Raw genomic sequence first — 24016 nt, 5'->3', positions numbered from 1 at the left:
TAGTGGGAATGGGGATTGGCAGGAGAATTTTTGACTTTGAATCTAAAGAAATAGAATCTGCTTTCGTCTAGAAACCATGCCACTACTGACTACTGGTCTTAGCATAGACCGTTGAATAAACTTGCTAAAATTTTGTAATAATAATAAGGAATATGGGTCAAATAGGTCACTGAATTGCACACCAAACTACAATTCGACCATCAAACTTAAAAAAGATGCAATTAAGTTCTTGAACTACACAAATTTATGCAATTAAGTCCAAAATGACCTGTTTACCTGCCAAGTAGGTTGCGGATTTTAAAAATAATTTTTAACAAAATTTAAAAAAAAAAAAAAAAAAAAAAAAAAAAAACCAGAATGGCCGTCCTTCGTCTCCATGGCAGTCCATGGCAGGAGACGAAGACCTTCGTCTCTAGCCATGGAGACGAAGGACGACCGGAGACGATTCGTCTCCAACCGTTTTTTTTTTTAATTATTTTTTTGTTTAAAATTATTTTTAAAATTCACAACCTTCACGTCAACAAAGTATCAGGTAAACAGGTCATTTTAGACCTAATTGCATGAATTTGTGTAGTTCAGGGACCCAATTGTATTTTTTTGAGTTCGATGGCCTAATTGTAACTTGGTGTATAGTTCAGTGGCCTATTTGACCCTTATTCCTAATAATAATAACAATAATAACAATAATAATAATAATAATAATAATAATAATAATAATAATAATAATAATAATAATAATAATAATAATAATAATAATATACAAATGTTAAAATGTGAAATTAATACTTAACCAAAGATCTTTAGTTCGAGTTTTAAGAATACAACTACTTTATATGAGGAGTTGTTTTGTCATCTTTGAGATTCTATCCAGCACGATCAGTAAGGTGTGTGGTTATTAGTCGATTAGTTGATCGAGAAAGCCTGTGGTTAAACAAAAACAACTATTATCATTATTGTTGTTGTTATTACTATGAGTTATTGACATGAATCTGAATTTTTTAGCGGAATAATTGAGGTAGCAATGTGGTTAAATAAAAAGTGGAGGATAAAATATAAAACTGTGATTATATGTGATCTTAGGATTAAAAGTAGGATAATATATTAAAGATGCGATCGATGAAAGCCATGCATTGTTGATTCTGTAATTTGACAGCTTTTCTCTACTAAATAAGAATAAAATGTGACCAATAATTTTGTTACATTAATCTTTGTTAATTGCTAGTGGTTGAATGGAATAATATAAGGGTGTGTTTGGAAACCTGGAAAATGAGTTCTGGAAATCATTTTCCAAGTTTTCATTGTTTGGATGTGCTTGGAAAATCAAGTCAACGGAAATCATTTTCCATTGACTTTGGAAAATAAGCTTGTTTTGGAGGAAAATGACTTCCCCTTTTTTTGGGGGGAAGTCATTTTCCAACTTTTACACCAACATCATCAACATTATACCACCATCATCACCACCACTACTGCCGCCGCCGCCACCACCGCCACCACACCACCACCACTACCACCATCAACATCATACCACCACCACCACCACCGCTGCCACTACCACCACCACCGTACCACCGCAACCATCGTTGCCGCCACCACCACCACCATAGCACCGCCACCACACCACCATCACTACCACCACTGTCGTCACCACTACCACCACCATATCACCGCAACCACCGTCGCCGCCACCACCACCACTACCACCATCGCCGCCGTCGCCACCACCACCATAACACCTCAACCACCGTCGCTGCCGCCACCACCACCATACCACCGCAACCACCGCCACCACCACCATACCACCGCCACCACACCACCACCATCACACCACCACCACTACCACCACCACTACCGTCACTGCCACTACCACCACCATACCACCGCAACCACCGTCGTTGCCGCCACCACCACCGCCACCGCCGCCACCACCACCATACCACCACCACCATCACACCACCGCCGTCGCCACCACCACCATACCACCGCAACCACACCACCACCACCATCACACCACCACCACTACCACCGCCACCACCACCATACCACTGCAACCACCGTCGCCGCCACCACCACCACCACCACCACCATACCACCGCCACCACCACCACCATACCACCGCCACCGCCACCACCATCACACCACCGACGCCGCCACCACCACGACCATACCACCGCCGCCGCCACCACCACCATACCACAGCAACCACTACCGCCGCCGCCACCACCATACTACCGCAACCACCATTGTCGCCGCCACCACCACCACCAGACCACCGCCGCCGCCACCACCACCATACCACCGCCGCCGCCATCGTCGCCGCCACCACCACCACCATACCACCGCCACCACACCACCACTGCTACCACCGTCATACCACCACCAGTTATTATTATTATTATTATTATTATTATTATTATATAACAAATAACACCACCACAATATTTTTGATATATTATTAGTTATTTTTTATTATATTTAAAATTATTATTATATTATTATACATGTTGTAATATTCTAAATAAAATAATTAAAATATTTAATTATACAATTCTACTCATTTTCCAGAAAATGAACCAAACACACAAAAACAATTTTCCAAAATGCAACCAAACACTGGAAAGGAAAATGTTTTCTGAAAAATGACTCATTTTCCAGAAGTCATTTTCCTGCTTTCCAAACGGACCGTAATTTTAAAATGAGATGATGAGTCATAAATATACACTGAACAGTGAGATTTTGCATCTCATATATAATTGAGACCAGTTTCTGAGAATGCATTTTATACCCTTCAAATTCCTATTCTGTTTATTGTTAGAGGAGTTGGTGGATGATTTAATAATAATTATAAATGCATTTATGCCCCCATGCAGGATTGAACTACAGACCTTCAGTTTACAAGACTGACGCTCTACCACTGAGCTATAAGGGCCAATCAATCTTTAACTAAAGGTCAAGGATTCGATAATTCTTAGCTTTGGGTATGGAGTAGACTTAAATCTCTAAGTCAGTTGACGTCACACCTAAAAAGATGTGTCTACAATTCAACCAAAAAATTAGTCACTGTGTCCAACGGTGAAAACCATGAGTACATCTAAAAAAAAAAAAAAAAACAACAATTGGCGTATATAATGGTATAGGAATGTGTATAGTGTCAATATTGGCCCTTTCTGTATTGATATAATCATATATACTATTTAGATAATATTGATATTTTCAATATTTGGTCCTTATAGTTCGGTAGGCACTGACCGACACGTTAAAATTTCTAATAATAATATAAGATAGTACAATATCGTTCCCTAATAACATTATTTACTTTTGCAATAACATATGCATGTGTGTGTTTGTATCTACGAGATTAGTTGGATCAATATGAAAATGTAATAATTATGTTACGTTGAAAAATGTAATACTAATTATGTATAAATTGATTGATTGTTACTTATAAGAGAAACCATAAATTGATTGGTTGTTACTTATGAGAAAAAAAATGTAATATTTATAAAAAAAAAATATAATACTTTTTGATGATAAATGTAACATTATGAATTAAGAATTACTTATAACAAATGTTATTACTTATTAAAAAAAAAGTATAATACTTATGAAAACTCAGAAGATTTTTCCTTAATATTAAAGTGATCCTATCACATAAGGAGATTACCATGTTCTGATCGAATTAATAGAACTATACAAGTAGTATTTTTTTCTTTAAATATTTATTTATATTAATTGTTTTAGTATTTCAATATGACAACCAGAAAGGAAAGAAAGAAACAAATTTATTAACCAGTGCTACAATGGATTCAACTATACATATTTATTACCGAATTCCAAGTTTGATTCTCTAGGTGCACACATATCCAGGGGACACTTTCGACACAAATGGTTTTGACCCAATAATAATAATAATAATAAATTAACAATAATAATAATAATTATTATTATTTTTATTTTTATTTTTATTTTAAAAAATCGATAATTATTCATTCGTTTTGTTTAAGTGTCAATATTATGTTTATTTAAAAAGATTATGTTTAAAATTATTTAAATAATTTTTTTTTTCTTTTCATTCTTTAAGTTAAAAAATAAAATACAGGGAGGCCGGAGTACATCTCCGAACATTTTAAGGAAAATGATCCTATTTTCTTGGACATTAAAACGACAAAGAAATGTCAAGAACAACAACTACAGTAAACAAATTCTAAACCAGTTGCTAATAATTAGGAAATAATTAAAGAAAGATTTGAATTTATAATTATGTGTTGACCACATAGGATTAATGAACCATGCATACATTAATCCTCCCTATCCAACATTCATCATCATCTTAACAAAATCGTCATAATTGACTTGACCATCTCCATCCAGGTCAGCCTCTCTGATCATCTGTTCTGCCTCTTCTTCTGTTAGTTTTTCCCCCAGATTTATCATCACGTTTCTCAACTGCAAAAAATAATAATTATTTATTGGATTATTATTATTTGGTGAAAAAATAAAAGTCAATATAAAAGAGCATCGATAAGTATGAATGCAGGAAAAGTTCAATGCACGAGAGATGGGTTTACACAGATGTCCAAATAAACAAGGGTTAATAATACAACTGTACTGTAAAAGCTTTGATTATTTTAAGGTTAATGACAGATCAATTTACATAATCACATGTGAACTGCTGAGCTTTCCCATGATGTTTGATGAATTCAAATGCAATGCTTTATTGCACAAAACCCTCTTTTCTACGTAATTGTAAGGTCAAAAGTTCCTGCTATCTTGAAAGACAGACTCAATACCAGTACAATATACAAAAAAGAAATCTTGAAATTAAAGACAGACTCGATACCAGTACAAGTTGGAACTCACCTCGTTAGCGGAAATATAACCATTTTGATCCTTGTCAAAGACCTTGAAAGCTTCTTTAAGTTCCTCTTCTGAATCTGTGTCCTACACACATTTTGATATATTAAGTTTTTCAGTTTACGCCAGACTAAAGAAATATGACCTTATGTTAAAGACCAAACATTTTTTTAGGTGTTTTTAAGGTTATATTACCTCCATTCTTTTGGATAGGGCGTTCAAGAACTCTTTGAACTCAATGGCTCCATTAGAGCCTGTATCAACATCATTCATCATTTCCTGCAGTTCTTCCTCTGTTGGGTTTTTATCTAACGACCTGATAACTGTTGCCAATTCCTCCACAGTAATGCTGCCTATGTAATATACAAACCCAACCACATAAATACTATGAAACATATTAAAGACAACAATTTTTAGATCGAAAGTTATATATATATATATACTAACCATCGCCGTCCTTGTCAAATAGACTGAAAGCTTCTTGAAACTCCATGATTTGGTCTTCATTCAATACATTAGCCATGCCGCCGTTTTTGTTCTGATGAGAGAGATAATATAGAGAGAGAGAGAGAGAGAGATGAGTTTTGGGGTTTTGGCTAAACATTGTTGGGTATAAATAGAGGTGAGAGTTTCAACTGTGGCAACGAGGTTAGTAAATGCGTTCTTGTTTCAAGAAGGTTTAAGAAAAAGCGAAACGAAAAATATAATCAGTCAAAGCATATTTGTGAACGCCCATACTAATATAAGAATTGAATGGGATGAATTACGCTGTTTATACTTTCAAAAAAAATAAATTTACGCTGTTTATTATTTATGATTATTGGTTGATTTTAGTCAACTTAAAATGTTTCAAAACACTGTTTTAATGTTTATTGAATTGTAATCATTGTTAGTTGGATATTTATGGTGATTTTTTAATATCATCGCAGGCAATTTCGCAAACAATGTAGCTGTTAGAAGGCGCCTAGAGGGCGCTTAGGACCGCCTAGAGCATCTAGGCGGACGCTTAGGAGACCGACGGCCTAGTGCCTATGCGCGATTTTTGTAACACTATATATATATATATATATATATATATATATATATATACAAATACATACATACAAGAATTTGTTCCTAGTTAAAAAAAGGGTTAATTTCAAGAATAGTCCCTTGACTATTGTTATTTACTCATTTTTACCTTTCGACTTTCAATTGGACCATAAATGCTCCCTTAACTATTGATCTTTACCAATTTTCATCCTCAACTTTTAAATTAACCATAAGTGTCCCCTTGACTAAGGGTAATAATGTAAAAGTTGTAGTTCTTCACAATGATGAACTCAATGTATTAAATTTATGAAATCAATTTGTCCATCTCAACAACAAGATAATTTTTACATTATTATTCTTAAATTTAATGTTTATTAAATGAATATTTAACTGAATGACCAAATTTAGAACAAAATCAATAGCAAAAGGATCATTTATGATGCATATTGAAAGTCGATGACAAAAATTAGTAAAGATCAATAATTCATGAACCATTTATGGTCCAATTGAAAGTTAATATTGGCAAAAGTCAATAATCAATGGACCATTTCTGAAATTAACTCCATAAAAAATAAAGAACCAATCTCTAGCTGTCTATCTGACCAAATCTACTAATTCTAGAGCAATAAGAGAAAAGTTTGTATTATTTATCACAATCTTATCATATTTTTATGTGTTTTGTGTGTAGTTTATTATTGAAAAAGACATAAGAATTAATTCAATGGGGTGTATGACTCTTTTCATATCCTAAAATAGAAAATAAACTAATTTTACTTAAAGACAATATCATTCACACTATAATCCACGAACAAGACAATTATTAATGAAGACATGCACTTGGGGGTTGTCCACTTGTTCATAAACATATAAGGAGTAGTTCATATGTGATAAACGTCAACTTACCTAATTAGATGAGTTGAAACTTTTGGTATAACTTGCTTTCACTCCATGTGAATGAAATTTGCTATAATGTTTGAATTCTAGCGAGCTCACAACAATAATGGATTGAGTTCATAATAAGTATATTAATGCAATTTGCTATAATGTTTAAATTCTAGCGAGTTCACAACAGTAAAATTTATAATAATGAATTTCTGAACATGTGGTGGTGTATTTATGCATACATAGAAGTGCAAAGTCCGCATTGACAGCTCAATTGGTCATAGGAGTGAAGTATGTGAAGAATAGAGGTGCAAAGTTGTATGATCGCACGGAAAACAGTAGCTACATATTGATTAAGCAATGGTTAATAAATCAGACTTATAAAATGAAAAAGAAGAAGTAGCTAATGGTTAAGATCTAACAATAATTTGATATTTTTTGAAATAAATACATTACTAAATTGAATGTAATAGTACAACTATTAAATTATATACTAAATCATTCCAAATTATAATTTAACTTAAGATGCGAAGTAACTAGTATTCTTTAATTGAATAAAATAATACAACTATATTATTCCTAATTTTAACTTCCTAAAGTAATATAGTACAACCATTTCTATATATTCTAATTTGATCGAACTTGACCAACCAATTGGTTACGTTATTACTTTTTTAATCGACAATATTAGTAATGATTTACATTTTTTTAAGGTAGTCAAAGTTATACATTTACACATATTTATACACATGGTATCTACATATACACATATATACATAGTACTACAAAAAGAAAAAAAAAAATGGTGGGGACAGAGTCTACCTCCCACAAACATCCCCGAACTCCACTTCTAAGTGTATTTTATATTTAATAAAGTTATATTTTTATCATTTTTATATTATTGTTATGCATAAATTACTACTTCATCAAATTAATATATGATACATACATAACCCCTTACCTAGGATTAGAAAAGATAATTCATTCAATTCAAACTGAAACCAATTACACGTGAGTATATCTAGTCTCACCACTAAACACTCCTGACTAATAGACTAGAACTATAAGACTAATTCTAGAACCACACAAATACTAACTATGTTACATGTAATCAAATAATAATAATAATAGTAACACTAATACACCCCCTCAAGCACAAGATTGATGATTCACAATGTTGAGCTTGTCTCGGAGAGCTGTAAACCGAGGTCCAGGAAGTGGTTTGGTGAGAATATCGGCTAGCTGATCCTTGGTGGAGACGAAGTTGACCACGAAACCGCCGGAGGCCACCTTGTCACGAACAAAGTGGTAGTCTATCTCAACGTGCTTCGTCCGAGCATGGAACACAGGATTAGCACACAAGTACGTCGCACCAAGATTATCACACCATAAGTGGGAGGGGTGCCCAGTGTGTAACCCAAGTTCCTGTAACAGCGATACCATCCAGGTGACTTCAGCAGCAACGTCAGCTAGGGCTTTATACTCCGCCTCAGTGGAAGAGCGAGCTACGGTGCGCTGTTTCCGGGAGAGCCAGGAAACAAGATTACTTCCGAGAAAGACGGCATAGCCACTGGTGCTTTTCCTGTCTACCGGACACCCAGCCCAGTCAGAATCGGAGTAGGCGTGGATGTCACTAGAAGCGGAAGGAGAGAATCGGAGCCCGTAATGAAGAGTGCCCTTGATATAACGCAAGACACGTTTCACCATTGCCCAGTGGTCGTCAGTAGGAGAGTGCATGAATTGACATAGGCGATTGACAGCATATGCGAGATCCGGTCGAGTGATAGTCAAGTACTGCAGGGCGCCAACAATCCGCCGATACTGCGTAGGGTTTTCAAAAGGCTGCTCGGACGGTGTGACGGCTTGTGTAATGGATGCCGGGGTAGTAAGTGGTTTGCAATCTGTCATCCCAGAATGATGAAGTAAATCCACCATGTACCGATGCTGTGACAAAATCATCCCGCCAGTAGTCGAGACTGTCTCGATGCCCAAGAAGAACCCATGTGTGCCAAGGTCCCTAATGTTGAATGCCGATGCAAGACGCCGTAGCAAGGACTCAACTAAGGCGGCGTCACATCCCATCATGATGATGTCATCCACATAGACGAGTAAAAAGACTTTAGATGCACCCGCCGAGTGGTAGAATAATGAGACATCAGTTTTGGATGATGCAAAACCTGCAGTTAGCAAAAAATCATGTAGTCTCTTGAACCAGGCCCTTGGGGCCTGTTTGAGCCCATATAGAGACCGCTGCAAAAGACAGACGTGATCGGGATGTGTTGGATCTTCATATCCGGGAGGTTGTTTCATGTATACCGTCTCGGCTAAATGGCCATTCAGGAAGGCGTTGTGGACGTCCAGCTGACGTAGTGTCCAATTTTTCGAGACAACTAACGAAAATAAGATGCGGACAGTCGTGGGTTTGACAACCGGACTGAACGTATCAAAGAAGTCCTCCCCTGCGACTTGATTGAAGCCTTTGGCTACTAACCGAGCTTTATAGCGTTCAATCGAGCCATCGGCAGTCCGTTTCGTACGGAAGACCCATTTGCACCCAATGATGTTCATGGTTGGGTACGGGGGAACTAATCGCCATGTGTTGTTGTGAAGAAGAGCATTGAACTCTTGATCCATTGCGTCACGCCACTGTGGATGACCTACAGCTTGGGAGTAGCATGTTGGATCAGTTGTTGCAGTTAGAGCATGAAATTCTTCATTATTACCCCGAGTCATACGCCGGAGGCGCATAGCCAGAGGTTGGACAGTGGTCCGTTTCCGGCCCCGTCGTGGTGCACTTGGCTCAATAGCCAACAAAGGTGCTTCTTGGGCCAGTGGGACCGGTTCAGGGTCCGAAGTTGGCATAAGTTGACAAGATTGCACCGGTGACACGGGTGCGGATGCCCAAGGCAGAGACGCAGGTGTAGATTCATGAGCCTGCACAGAACCTGTTGCAAAGGGAAACACATTCTCGTCAAATCGCACATGGCGACAGATATAGGTTTTCCCACTGATTGGATCCATGCATCTATATCCCCTATAGGACGGTGGGTAACCTAGGAAGACGCACGGAGTGGAACGATACTCCATCTTGTGCCGATTATACGGCCGTAGATGAGGGTAACATTGGCACCCGAAGACACGAAGAAATTGGTAAGGGGGTGATTTTTTGTAGAGGCGATAGTATGGGCTTTCAAACTTTAAGACTGAGGTGGGAAGGTAGTTAATTAAACAGGTGGCAGTCTCAAAAGCGTAGTCCCAATATTCTTGCGGGACAGAGCTTTGAGCAAGAAGAGCTAACCCCGTTTCGACAATGTGTCTGTTACGGCGTTCAACTTTTCCGTTTTGTTCATGCGTATATGCGCAAGACTGCCGATGTTCAATTCCCAAGGATTCAAAGGTTGTATGTAATTTTCTGTATTCACCCCCTAAATCTGATTGGATTGACTTGATAGAGCGCGAGAACTGCCGCTCTACCAACAGACGAAACGAGTCAAAACTTTTATAGATATCTGATTTTACCCGTAATGGATAAAACCAGGTAAACCGTGTGAAGTCATCAACAAACAATAAAAAATAGCGATAGCCACTATTCGACACTACAGGAGCTGGGCCCCAGATATCAGTAAATAATAGATCTAATACATTTTGACTATTATTTTGAATGCTATCTAACTTGAAACGGGAAGACTTGCCGAGATGGCAAGCCGTGCACGACCCCAACTCTTTGGAATTATTGACTTGAACAGGACAGCTTTGTAGAATTTTGTTTTGGACCACACTATGCGGGTGACCAAGCCTACGATGCCACACGGCCGGCGTAGCACGGGAACTCACAAATGCAAAGTGGGAATGAGATACGGGCAATTTGTATAGACCGCCCGCGGTTGGACCTTTAAGCAGCATGACCCTGGTTTTGGAATCCTTCACAAAAAAACAATTTCCATGAAATTCAAAATATACATGATTGTCATTTGCAAATTTTTGGACAGAAAGTAACGGGACTGTTAAGTTAGGGACGTGCAACACATTTGACATGATTAAGTGTTTTGACTCAGATGGAATAGACGCATGACCAATCTGCGAGATTGCCAAACCTGTACCGTTTCCAACCCGGAGCGTGTCCGGGCCAACATATTCCTCCGCGTGACTCAGCATGCCGGCGTCCGGCGTGGCGTGAGCGGTGGCTCCGGTGTCCGGATACCATGACTCCGCCGGGGTGGTGACGTTGCCGGCCGGATCACCCGAGACCGCCATATTGGCCTGCGCCGGTGGTGGTGGTGGTGCGGAATACCGCTTGTAGCAGTAGAGGGCCGTGTGGCCGTGAGAACGGCATATTTGGCATCGGGGACCTCCTCTACCACCGCGACTGTTTCTGCCGGAGTAACTGCCACGGCCACCTCTCCCTGATCTGCCGGAATTGTTGCTGCCACGACCACCATCCGCATGCGAACCTGCTGCACGTCCCCAGCCTGCATACAACGCCGAATGAGAGCCGCCATCTGCCGGAGCAAAGTCGTCCGCCAAAAAGAAATCCGCCGCCTGCAGATGATCCGCCATTTGCGGCAAGGTGAGCGGAGTGCTCGCCGTGAGCGACGCGGCGTAGCTTCTATATTCCGGACGAAGACCTCTCAGGACATACAGGTTCTGCTCGCCGAGTGACAGTGGTTGGCCGGCCTGCGCAAGAGCCTCGACAAGAAGCTCCGCACGCCCAAGAAATTCTGTCGGGGAAGAACTGCCTTGGCGCATGGTCTGGAATTGATTGAGAAGGCTTAGACACCTGGCTTGGGTGTTCGAACCGAGAGCCGAGCAGATGGAGCGCCACACCTCCGCGGATGTATTCCGGCCTACAGCGAGATGGAGAACCTCATCAGACATCGCCGAGATGAGGAGGGAAAGGATCGATTGATCCTGTTGAGTCCATATTTTGTGCGCCGGATTGGGCACCGGATCGGCGGAGGAGGCGTCGGAGCCCGACTCACCGGACGGCGTGGCTGCAATGGTCGGCGGCGGGCACGGGGTGGAACCGTCTACGTACCCGAGGAGATCCTGGCCGCGTAGGAATGGGAGAAGCTGCGTTCTCCAGAAGAGAAAATTTCTGCTGGTTAACTTCATCGAGATGAAGTGGTGGGCGCCGTTGAGAGGGTTGTTGCCGGAGGATGGAGGTGCACCGCCGGCGGAGGAGGGCCTGTCGGAGGATCGAGACGACATTGTTGCCGGAAAAAAAAAAATATATCGGTACGGGAAAAGGGGTTGGTTTGCAATAGGGAAGCGATCAGTAGGATCGTTTAGGCTGATACCAGATTAGAAAAGATAATTCATTCAATTCAAACTGAAACCAATTACACGTGAGTATATCTAGTCTCACCACTAAACACTCCTGACTAATAGACTAGAACTATAAGACTAATTCTAGAACCACACAAATACTAACTATGTTACATGTAATCAAATAATAATAATAATAGTAACACTAATACCTAGATTCCCAAAAAAAAAAAAAAATTAATAATTACAGTCTTTTTTTTTTTTTTTACTCAATACAATTCATTTATATAGAAATGAATACTTCTTTTAAAAATATATATATATATAGAAATGAATACTTTGTATTCCATGGATAACAATAAATAATTTCCTTAAAACAAATTATTACAACACTTGATAATAATAAAGGAGACGAATTAAGTACCTATTAAGCAGCTTGAGAATTTTTTTATTTTCTGATCTATAATATTTAGTTTAGTATTAGTATATAAAATTTATATATTTAGAAAATAAATTAATATAGTACTATTAAACAAAAGAAAAATATAAATTTAAAAATAATAAAAATATAGGTATAAAAAAAAAGAGTTAGTTTGACTAATGAATAATAAATAATAAATAAGATATGTAAAATAAGACAGAGGTGTGTGTGTATGTTAATTGTATAACAATTGAAGTTTAATTTTTTTTTATTACTTAAGTGATTCCAGCTTCGCCAGATTAATCTAAGCTCATAGGACCTTGCCCTAGAGCCACTGCAGAGGTAAATCGTGAGTCGCGCAATCAGTCAACCAGTCATATCTTAGCCTTCATGTGCGCACAAAGGGATCCAATCCAGACCTTCCATCATCTTTAAGCTTTTTTCCCATACATTCGTATTTGTTGTTGTTATTAAGTACTTCATTTTACCGATCATATTTACTATACATTGGTGTTTTTTTTTTTTTTTTTTTTTTTTTTTACTATACATTTGGTTAAATCAATTATTTATTCTTTACTTATCTTCTTTAGTATTTCTTATCATTTATTTATATTTTTTATATTTAATAGTACTTTTAAAGTAGTTTCTAAATATACAAATTTTATATACTAATATTAAATTTAATATTATATAAAAATTATATTTTAAATTACTCCAGCCAAGACGGCCGCCTAGTCGAAATACGGGTGGAAGTATTATATTTATTTTAAAATTTTTTTAATGCAATTTTTAATTATTATATAAATATAAATTAATGATTTCCGAGCTAAGTTTCACTAATTAAGTAGGTAAAGTGATCTTTTAAACAAAAAAGAAAAAAAATTTGAAATCTACCCATCCATTTGAAACGTAACACTAAACCTACTAGCATTATCTGCTTAATTATGCTAGCCACAACCTACTTAACTTCACTACCATCGCCATTTAGTGCTATTAACACCTATTTAATTTAGGCTTATATTTTTTTTTTTGTTTTGTTTTTTTGCATTTTAGTAATTTCATATCTTAAATTGAAAAATAATTTACTCTCCTTGAGGGAAGGTCACAGGATCAAACCCTGATGGTGGAGTTAGTATAGTATTGACAGGCTCGAACTCACAATCTTTCAAATGGAAGTCCAACCCGGATACCATTGGACCACATAGTCCTAATACAGATATTACCTTGTAATAGAGTTAATAGTACTAAAAAAAATTAACTCTCAACATATTTTTAGTTTTTAAATAAAAAATGAAAACGAAAATAGTAGAGATGAAGAATGGAAATATTTTCTAGAACTAAAAGGCTCCAAATATCTTCACTAAATTAAATAAGGATATATTAAAACTAACCCATTAAAATTATTTACTTTTGGAGAAATTCAAACTTCTTTACTTTTTTAGGATCTACATCACAATTTTATTCTAAGAAAAGTTCAAGTTGATTCCTTCTTCAATTTTATCAAAGTCCAAAAGAGTATATGAACGCTTGAAATGCGTATTACAAAATAAAATCCTCCTTTCATATCAAACTACAGTTTTGCCCAATGTTTATAAACACAATTTGACAAAGCTATATTTTATAATCACATATATGTACAAGTTAATAGCGTACATAATCGCCCTGTTTGGTAAAATAGCTAGTCTATCAATCAATTTTAACTTGTTTGACTACTATTAGTTGCTTGACTTGATTAACCAACCAATATGCGTGTTTGATTAATTAGCTTTTTGAAACAATTTATTATTCCAAAACACTAAAATTCAAAAAGCTACTCAAAGCTAAGTAGCTTTTTCCATTAACTTTTTGAGAAAATCATTTTGCATGTAACCCGCTAATAGCTAATTTACCAAACACTTTTCTACAATAGCTAATTATATTAACTAATCATACTCACTAACCTAATCAGCTAATAGTTACGGAGTATTTACTAAACACCACTTTTTTAAATTAAAAAATAAAAATAAAAAAATCTTGTAGCAGGTGCGCCAATTGTCATCCGCATGTGCCTTATTAGAATCACGAATGCTTCTCAGAAGAATTAAACATATAGTTGGTAGGATGATGGGGAATTCATGCAAGCCAATTCCTTAAACTAATATGTGCAATGTTTGTAATACAACTACTTCTATTTTACATTTTATATATTTTTAATATGTTAACTGTTTATTAATTTAAAAGACCAATTCTTTATTATTAATTTTTTTGAAAAAATCATAACTTTATTAAAGCAATTGTTCAATACATGGAGGTAACGAAGTAATCCAACAATAAGGCCCAGTTTGAAAACGGACAGCCCACCTAATGCATAAACAAGCTTGTTCACTGATCTAGGAAGAAACTTGATAGACACCATTTCAAAGTGTCGTTGAAGGTCCCGGCATTCACAAATCACACACCCTGTATAGGAGTAGTCCGGCAAAGACCCATTAACAAGATTGCAGACAACCCGACAATCAGAGTATACTAAAACCTTCAACTAACTGTCCACCTTCAACACGGTTCCACAGCATAACGATGCTTGTTTTATTGGGTTGGGTTGGGTCTACGAGTGAGATCGACGCAGTAGTGGGAGTGATTGATGAGTCCAGATATTGACCGGTTAAATCAGCTTAAGAAAGGGTGTAGAAGAAAGTCAAAAAATGAGGTAAATTACGTCTACGAGTGTTATTGCGTGTTTAGTCACCGCACCGGACTTGGCCTACAAAATCAAAGTAGTGGACCGTATAATTATGTGACATTAGTTTTCGTTCCATTTTCGATCTCCTCGTGCCACCATCTCAGGCGTGCAGTAGACTTTGTCAATTTTCACGCTGCGACCAGACCAATTTTTTCTTTTTTCTTTTTGGGTTATAGTCTGGCATGCATGCATGGCGGCATTCAAATCAAATTAACAACGAATTGAAGTCTGTGTATATTAATAATATTTGTGTATATATATATATATATATATATATATATATATATATACACTTTTATATAATTATACACACACATGTGTTTAGTTATTTATTTATATTTAAAAAGTGTATAAGTAATGCATTAATGTATATTCAAACTATCTAAATTATTTTAAAATATATATAATACAACTTTCTTTATATTACTTTTTATTTAAATAAAAAAATTAATATTTGACAGGCCCCATCCACCATGGCAGGCTTAAGGCGGGGAAGGGACCGAGTGACGGACCTTGTTATTTGTTAAATCCATTAAACTAGTGAACTTTTTAGGTCATCCCTTTAAGTAACGCGTCTCACCTTATCGATCGGCTTTGACCACTCTACTAATCCAAATCTCATTCAAATTAATTCCTATTTTTCATTCAAATTTAAGGATATGACTAATAGTTTTGTGGGAATTGGTCATATTCTTCACTTTATACTCGGTATTATACTTGTTCAAAGTAACATTATAATTATAAGACTTAATTATATTTAATAGCTGAACTATTAATTTAATATGTATACTTTTGCCACTTTTGCATGCTAATTTTGTATCCCTCTTTATTTTTTTATGGTTAAATTTATATTATATTTTTAACATTTTGGCTATGTTTGGTAAAATAGTAGTTAGCTTAGCTTATCAGTCAATTTAACTTATTTGACCACTATTAATTATTTGACTTGATTAAAAAATCAATATAAGTGTCTGGTTAATTAGCTTTTTGTAACTTTAAAATGTTAAAATTCAAAAAACTGCTCAAAATAAATTTTTTCAGATACTTTTTTGAGAAACGAAATTATATCAAATAGTTATTCACTAACAGCTAATTTACTAAAATCTTTCTATAATAAACTAATGTTATCAACTAGTTATACTCTCTAATTAATCCAATCAACTAATAAATATCAGGTAACATGCATTTATCAAATAAGGCCTATATATTTAACTAAAGTATTTTTTTAATTAGAAAACTAAAGTACTTAAAAATCTATTCAATTTAATTACTTGTTTTTTAAATCCGATCAGTCTATGTCAACCCTAAACTCCCGACCATGTGCTAAAAACCGGGAAAAAAAGAGAGAATAAAATAATAAAACCTCGATCTATTATAAAAATGAGACATAATTAAAGAATAAAAACTAAGATTAGCTCTAAATTATTGTTGTTCATATCTTTTTATCCACAATATACTTACGATTATGTGAAATACAGTTATGTACATATTTATAAAAAATAAAAAAAAAATGGAAATGTACATATTTATAATAGTAGTTCGCATTAATGTACATTTTATATTTATGAATTGAAATTATACTCTGTCCATTAACATTTAACAATACACATAATACAGTTGTTAAATTGCCAATTAATAATTCAATCTGACCGGAGAGATAAATCGTACTAAAAAGACCATATACAAACAATAGATTCGACCAAAAAAAGTGCTAACAAATAACACTTCAGCTAAAAATTTTAAAATTGAAATTGTTTATCAATTTTTTTTTTGAAATTAAAACTGTTTTTAAAAGTTTTTGGTGTCAAGGTGATTTACCATTATAATTATTTTAATCGTAATTCATTCAAACGACAATTCAGAAAGAAATTGAAATAGTGAACTATTCTAATTACTCTAATAATAATTCATTCAATTCAAACAACTTTTTGAAGAAACCAAAAAGAGAGACAAACTAATTTGACACATGGCCATAAAAAAAGTCTGTCTATTCTAATGCAGGATAGCTTTCATACTTGTTTTGAGAATGTATACAATTGTAAGTAGTAAATTAAAGAATATATAGATTCTTTTTTCAAGTTTACACATTGATCGAATAGACATTACTGACTGTAGGAGTGTAAGTGGATGCATGTAAGTTACATTTTATTGTTGTTTTTCAAGTTTAAACAAGTGGCCATGTGCTCATATGTAATAACCCACCAGTCGTATTTGTATGATAAATTCGTCTTTGGTTCTTAGGGTTCGAGTTCAACCTTTTAGAAAAATGATAAATTCATCTTTATAGAAAACTGAATCATACAAACTTAGATCTTATAGTATATAGACGTAATAATATTATTACTAATAAACTATCTATTAAAATTTACTATAAAGTATTACATTTATAGGAATATTTTATCCATTTATAGGAATATCATATCTATAGGGCTTAAATTAAAGTATATTTTATATATATAGAGGTAATAATATTATTACTAATAAACTATCTATTAAAATTTACTATAAAGTATTACATTTATAGGAATATTTTATCCATTTATAGGAATATCATATCTATAGGGCTTAAATTAAAGTATATTTTATATTTATAATTTTATTATGTTATTACTTTATTCCTTATAAAATATTTATTATATTTATGCTATAAAATATTATAAATATTGATGATATTTACAATTCTGTTATATTATTATTTTATAACTTGTAATTGTGTATTATAATTTTGCTATAAAATATTTCATTATTTATGGTAGTATCTATAAAACTTATAATATTGACATCTGCAATTCTGTTATAGATATTATTATTTTATTTCTTACAAATTGCCTATTACAATTTTATTATATATAAAGTACTATATTTATTATATAATACTTAAAATATTACCTAAAGATTACCTCTATATATATATATATATATATATATATATATATATATATATATATATATATATATATATATATATAAGCGCGATCTGATAAGAATAGCCGCCTAGAAAAAAAATAAGAATGCATGTCAGCTATTTACGTGTCTAGATCAATTATAAAAAAATGACTCAATTTTTGTAAATAACTCAAACGTTGGTGCAAGTAAATAAGTGCAAGTATCCACGGCATCTTTACAAATAAAAAGTGCAAGTAAAATCACTAGTATTTCTCCTTCATTAGATTTGGACATGTGAACGGATGACATACATTCTCATTTCTTTTCCAGGCAAACCATTTGTGCGCGCACGCACACACAAATAGAGTAGGGTTCCAATGAAAACACTTGCTTAGGTGAGAACATAAGAACAAATCGTGTACATCCATTTGGTCTAATCTAGATTAGATTAGATTAAGTGTGTGCGAACGTGATTATGTGTGTACATCCATCTGGTCTAGATTAGATTAAGTGTGTATGAACGCAAATTAAATGTGTTCAAACACACATAATCACGTTTGCACACATTTAATTCGCGTTCGCACACATTTAATCTAATCTAGACCATTAAAAAGTATTAAATGGATGCACACGATTTGTTCTCACATAAGCAAGTGTTCTCATATTCTCATATATATATATATATATATATATATATATATAATACTGTATTTGATTTGTCTCAGCAATTGAGACCCTACATTAGAACAGCCCTCTAAAAAAATCTCTTAATATAATTATCATTTAGCGAACCACAGTAGTGCTGCATGTAAATTACACATGAAAAGACAAAACACAAAATTAAGAGGGAGGGAGAGTGATGCCTGCATGCATGCATGCCTATGGCACTTAGCTTAACGCTCAAAAAAAGAAAGCCAACACTTATATTACTAAGTACTAACGTCTGCCTTACAATGCGGAATTTGCCCCCAGCAGCTTTCGAGGCGTCACATCCGCCCATGCGGCGGAAACACTTCCGGTTGCCCAGGGGGCGAAACGGGCGGTTGTGGCGCTTCCGGCCCACACGCCGGCGAGCCCGGCGGCCTATCGGAATCTCGACCCGCAGCCACCCCAGTTACGGCCGGCGGGTGGTCATCACCAGGCCTAATCGGCGGATCTGCATCGAAGTCGGGAACAAAAGGCGACCCCGGCACCGCCGTCGCGTCCGTGGGGGTCGTTATCGGCGGCGTGACTATCGGCGGCACAGAATCAAATGCCTGCTGATGCTGACTCACATTTCTCTGCCGCCGCATCCCATCCAATGTCGGAAAAATTGAGGAAGCTTTTGCTCTACACCGGGAAATTGCAGAAATTCTAAGCATTTTTTTTTTCTCTGATCTTTCAATATTGCATCAGCTTACGACTAGTGCGTATAAAACAGTGGAATTTTTTAACACAAATTTATATAGAGTAAGAATTTAGCGGTGGATCATATCGGAGCAATTAGGCGGCGGAGAAAGAAAGCTAGCGGTGGCCGACATATAAAGGCTGCTGTATACAAAGGTGACGCGTGGATGCCATGCGTATGCACGCATGAAGGACTGAGAAAGTAAGAATCTTCCATTAATTTCTTGAAACCTTATCTCGACAATAAACTATTATATTCTATCAGTAATAAACGGATAAAAAAGTATAAATACCAGAGATCCCATATTAGGAGACAGTAACAACCTCATCTCAGCTGAATTAATGGAACAGTCAGAAAACCATTTTTTTTTTTTTTTGAAGGGATCAGAAAATCAAATTTAAAAATAGTTAATTATGAAAATAATTAATGTGGAATTATTAATTTAGTTCTTCACTTTGAAAATTTTAATTAATTTGATTCTACATTCGGTTAACGCCAATAATCTATTTAATTTGAGGGTGTTGCTGAAATTTCACATTACATGCATAATTTTCTTTTTTATTAAATTGAAGAGTTAATTAGCATAATAGTCTTTTGACTGTAGTAAAATTATCAATTTAATTCCGAATAGCTTAGGAAGCAATGTGAAATTTCAGCAATAATACCCCTCGAATTAAATAGATGTTTATATGCTAAACAAACGAAAGATTAAATTGATTAAAATTTTTTAAGTTGACTAAATTAGGCAAAAATAATCAATGATCAAATTAGTGATTTTATTATTGTCAAATGACTATTTCAATAATTAACTCTTTAAAAATTATTAATTGGTTAGATAAAAAAATTGATTTAAAAAGTTATAGAAAAATGTTAAAGAAAATTAACAAAGTGTTGTAAATAATTTGATGTGGACATTACTAAAGGTGTTATACTATGATAACACCCCTCCATTTTTATTAGTCTTATATCGTATTAGAACTTTGTATATCTTGTATATATATTGGATTGAAGAAGGATTAATAAGAGGATCGATTATTCTCTCAGTATTTCCCGTCTTTCTCGTTTCTTCATTATTTTACTGCAGTTAAAATTATACAATTATTCACGCAATTATTTATTCATATTCATCTAACTTTACAACACATTATTAGCACGAGTGAGTTATATCCTCGGTGCTCTTTGTTTATTTATTAGATAATACAATTCGAAATTGTTATTCCCTTGAAATATATAACGGGCCATCACCATAATTTCTAGATGGCCTTCAAACAAGCCCATTAATTAGGTAACTCAACTATTGAAACAATTTGGCCCAACTTAAATATAATTATTTAAACATTTTGGAAAAATCAATCCTAACTCAATCATCCTTAAATAAGCAACTACACTAACCAGAAATTTATTGAGACATTTTAATCAACCCAATAAAATAAGTATTAGTCTAATTAACAAGATTAAAGTAATTAATTTTTTAATCAATTGTCAAACAAAGTCTAATAACATATTTATCAGTCTATCAATTTTCCAATTTCTACGAGTGCATTCGCAGATAACTGACAGTACACTCAAATTTATAATAGTGCACTCACGTGTGTACACTATTATTTATCTACAAAGGCAACCAACCCACATCGACGACCATTTCGCCGGTGTTATTGGCTGGAATATGGTCGAAGGCCCGCCAGAGATTTGTCATAACTCCAGTGACATGTAATTACATGTCACCAACCGGTTTTTAGGCCTCAATGCTCTAAATTAACATGTTTGAGGGTTTAATTGAAACTTTTAAAAATTTAAGAACTTAATTGTCTTTTTGAATAAAATTCAGGGACTTATTTGACTCTTTTAATCATATATCTTCATATTTTGAAGTTCCAACAACACTTCAAAAATGGCCTATAATTGTTAATTAAAAAATAGAGTTAATACCCAAAATCGTCCTCGACTATAGTGGTTTTTCTCAATTTCGTCCTAAACGACTTTGGTGACCTAATATCGTCCCAGACTTTTGTGTTTCGCTCAATTTAATCATTCATTTGTTATTCCGTCAAATTGGTGTTAAATAAAGGGACAATTCAGTAATGTCAATATTGATCTCTCTTTACTTTCAACTTGTGAAGCGCGGAATTCCTCTTTCTTGTACGAATTACACCCAGAATTACTCCCGAACCTGCAAATCAAATTTTATATCCGCAGTTTTAGGAGTAATTCTGGGGGTAATTCGTAAAAAAAAAAAAGGATTTCGCAGTTCACATGTCTATGAGTAAAGGGATGTCAATATTAAAATTACTGAATTGTCTATTTATTTAACACCAAATGGACAGAATAACAAATGAGGGACTAAATTGAGCAAAAACACAAAAGTCTGGGACTAAATTGAGCGAAACACAAAAGTCTGGGACGATATTAGGTCACCAAAGTCGTTTAGGACGAAATTGAGAAAAATCACTATAGTCGAGTACGATTTTGGGTATTAACTCTTAAAAAATATATAAATAGTAAATATATATATATTCCCACTATGATATATGGAGTATTAAATTATTAATGTGAATAATATCATTCACTTTTCATATAGTAATTATTTTATTGATTAATGCAGAGTGACCATTGGCATAGTAATTGCATGATATTTGGTAATTTTAAGTTTTTAAATATGATATTATTCTATTTTAACATAATCATTGGCAGGCCGGAATCGAAAGTATTGTCATTTTTGTTATCATCGCATCAAATACGTCTAATATCTACAAATGCTTATTAAAGAAGTCATTAAGAATATTTTATTACTAAAAGAGAGATAGATTAAATATATAGTATTATAATTTTTATTCACCTGTTGTTAGTTGCTGATTTTGTTAATAGGATGTGACCACATTTTATGTGATTGTTTTGTAATCTTTTCAGTGGTGTAAAATTTTTAAAAAATAAAATAGAATAGAAACAAATCAAAATATCCATGAAATAACTAATGGATTCTGATAGGGATTATACCCCACAAAATATACTCGTTTGAAAATTCAAACACCGACAAATATAAAAAATGACACACGGAAGTCATTTTCTGAATTTCTAAACGAATCTTAAACTCAAGTATGTGAATTAAAAAATGTTACCTTATTTTTATAAGTATGACCATATTTTATTAAACTAGCCAGAATTTGATTCAATATTTTACAATAATAAATTTAAGTTTGAAATAAATGTCATGTGTATAGTGATTATTAGTCACAGACACATGCATTGTGCAAAACATATTACCCAATTACTGGACATTATTGTTATTATTATTACAAATTTACAATACAAAAATTAAAAAAAAAAAAAAAAAAAAAAAATTTGTTGGCGACTGCCTCCATCGCCGGCAAACCCTCCTCAACGCTATATTGGTTCGGATCTAGGCGAGAAATTGGTTTTCGCCCAGATTCGGACAAAGGAAATCATCTTGGTCTCTGGGCAGGGACCAAGATGGAGGCTGCGGTCATTGTGGATAAATTTTTCTTTTTAATAATAATAATAATAATAATAGTAATAATAATAATAATAATAATAATAATAATAATATGCCAAGTAGGACCTAAATCAACAAAATATTATGAGGTGGTATTCAAATCATCATAGCTTTATATTTACATGTAATAGCAAGTCAAAATGACTCGCTTGCATTATTTTTTTAAGTTCAAAAATATATTTGAAGTTTTTTGTACTTCGATAATCTAATTACACTTTTGAATAATTCAAAGACTTATTTTACAATATTCTTAAAAATTATTTTAAAAAAATTCATACACTAATTAGTGCTTTAATTTATAAATTATACGGAGTATTAGTCATTTCCACCAAAAAAGTTAATAAAATAACATTATATATATCATTATTAGTAAAATTATGTATATATGCATCTTAACATTGCCCGGGGAGGGTCCTGTGAAGTCATATGAATTTGCATAAATTTTTATGTAAAATTATTTGATGAGTTTAATGGACTAGACTAATCGTAAATTGGATAATATAAAAAAATGGTGGTATAATATTAACAATACCCGAGAGGGTCTTAGAATGTCTTAATTGCGTTACAAATAAAGAAATTAATACAAGTAAAAAAAAAAAAAAAAAAAAAAAAAAAAAAAACAAGAAGAAGAAGAGCAAGTCAAGTGTTCATAGTCTCTAACCCCAACTAAGTAGTTAGCTTGCCAAACACACTTCTTTCAGGTGAATGGTGAGAAAGACATGGGACCAAAAGACAAGTGTTGTGTGAAAAGCCACGATGGTGTCTGTAGGGACTAGACTCCCTATTTTATACGAAGTACTAATTGTGGAGCTGAAGAAAGTAGAGAACAAGATATCTAGGATGCCTAGAAATTCTAGGTCATCCACGTATCCCATGAAACTGCCAAATTCTATTGGCAAGCCACTAAACACCAACCAGATCTGCAACCACTATCCTTTCATCCCTGCGCCCTACAACTGTCGACCCCCATTGCCCCTAGTCAAGGTTATAGCTAAGCGGGGAGGGGGACAAATACTCCCCCCCCCCCCCCGCCACCCCACCCCTCTGATCTCTTTCCCCTCC

At 34.5% G+C, this 24016-nt stretch overlaps 1 protein-coding gene and 1 non-coding gene across 2 annotated transcripts; both read right to left on the bottom strand.

Moving 5' to 3' along the window:
- Positions 1 to 2854: 2854 nt before the first annotated feature.
- Positions 2855 to 2926, bottom strand: TRNAT-UGU. The gene has a single exon. It is a non-coding gene; the product is annotated as a tRNA-Thr (tRNA).
- Positions 2927 to 4107: 1181 nt separating this feature from the next.
- LOC109175513 (calmodulin-like protein 8) lies at positions 4108 to 23539 on the bottom strand. The gene is made up of 5 exons (XM_019324781.1): positions 23524 to 23539; positions 5299 to 5417; positions 5047 to 5204; positions 4858 to 4938; positions 4108 to 4443 (listed from the first exon to the last, which is right to left on the bottom strand). Exons 2-5 carry the CDS (start codon positions 5372 to 5374, stop codon positions 4306 to 4308), a joined length of 453 nt encoding a protein of 150 aa, XP_019180326.1. The 5' UTR covers positions 5375 to 5417; positions 23524 to 23539; the 3' UTR covers positions 4108 to 4305.
- Positions 23540 to 24016: the final 477 nt, after the last annotated feature.

The sequence above is a fragment of the Ipomoea nil genome, unplaced genomic scaffold (assembly GCF_001879475.1).
Source record: "Ipomoea nil cultivar Tokyo-kokei standard unplaced genomic scaffold, Asagao_1.1 scaffold0688, whole genome shotgun sequence".
Lineage (NCBI taxonomy): Eukaryota > Viridiplantae > Streptophyta > Magnoliopsida > Solanales > Convolvulaceae > Ipomoea > Ipomoea nil.
This window is presented reverse-complemented; position numbering and strand designations above follow the sequence as displayed.

Excerpts from the sequence above, each read along its gene's own strand:
- LOC109175513 (XM_019324781.1), bottom strand. The coding sequence starts at position 5,374 with ATGGCTAATGTATTGAATGAAGACCAAATCATGGAGTTTCAAGAAGCT. Across the intron at positions 5,205-5,298 it reads ATTTGACAAGGACGGCGATG|GCAGCATTACTGTGGAGGAA; the intron begins GTTAGTATATAT and ends TATATTACATAG. Across the intron at positions 4,444-4,857 it reads GTTATATTTCCGCTAACGAG|TTGAGAAACGTGATGATAAA; the intron begins GTGAGTTCCAAC and ends TATTTTTTGCAG.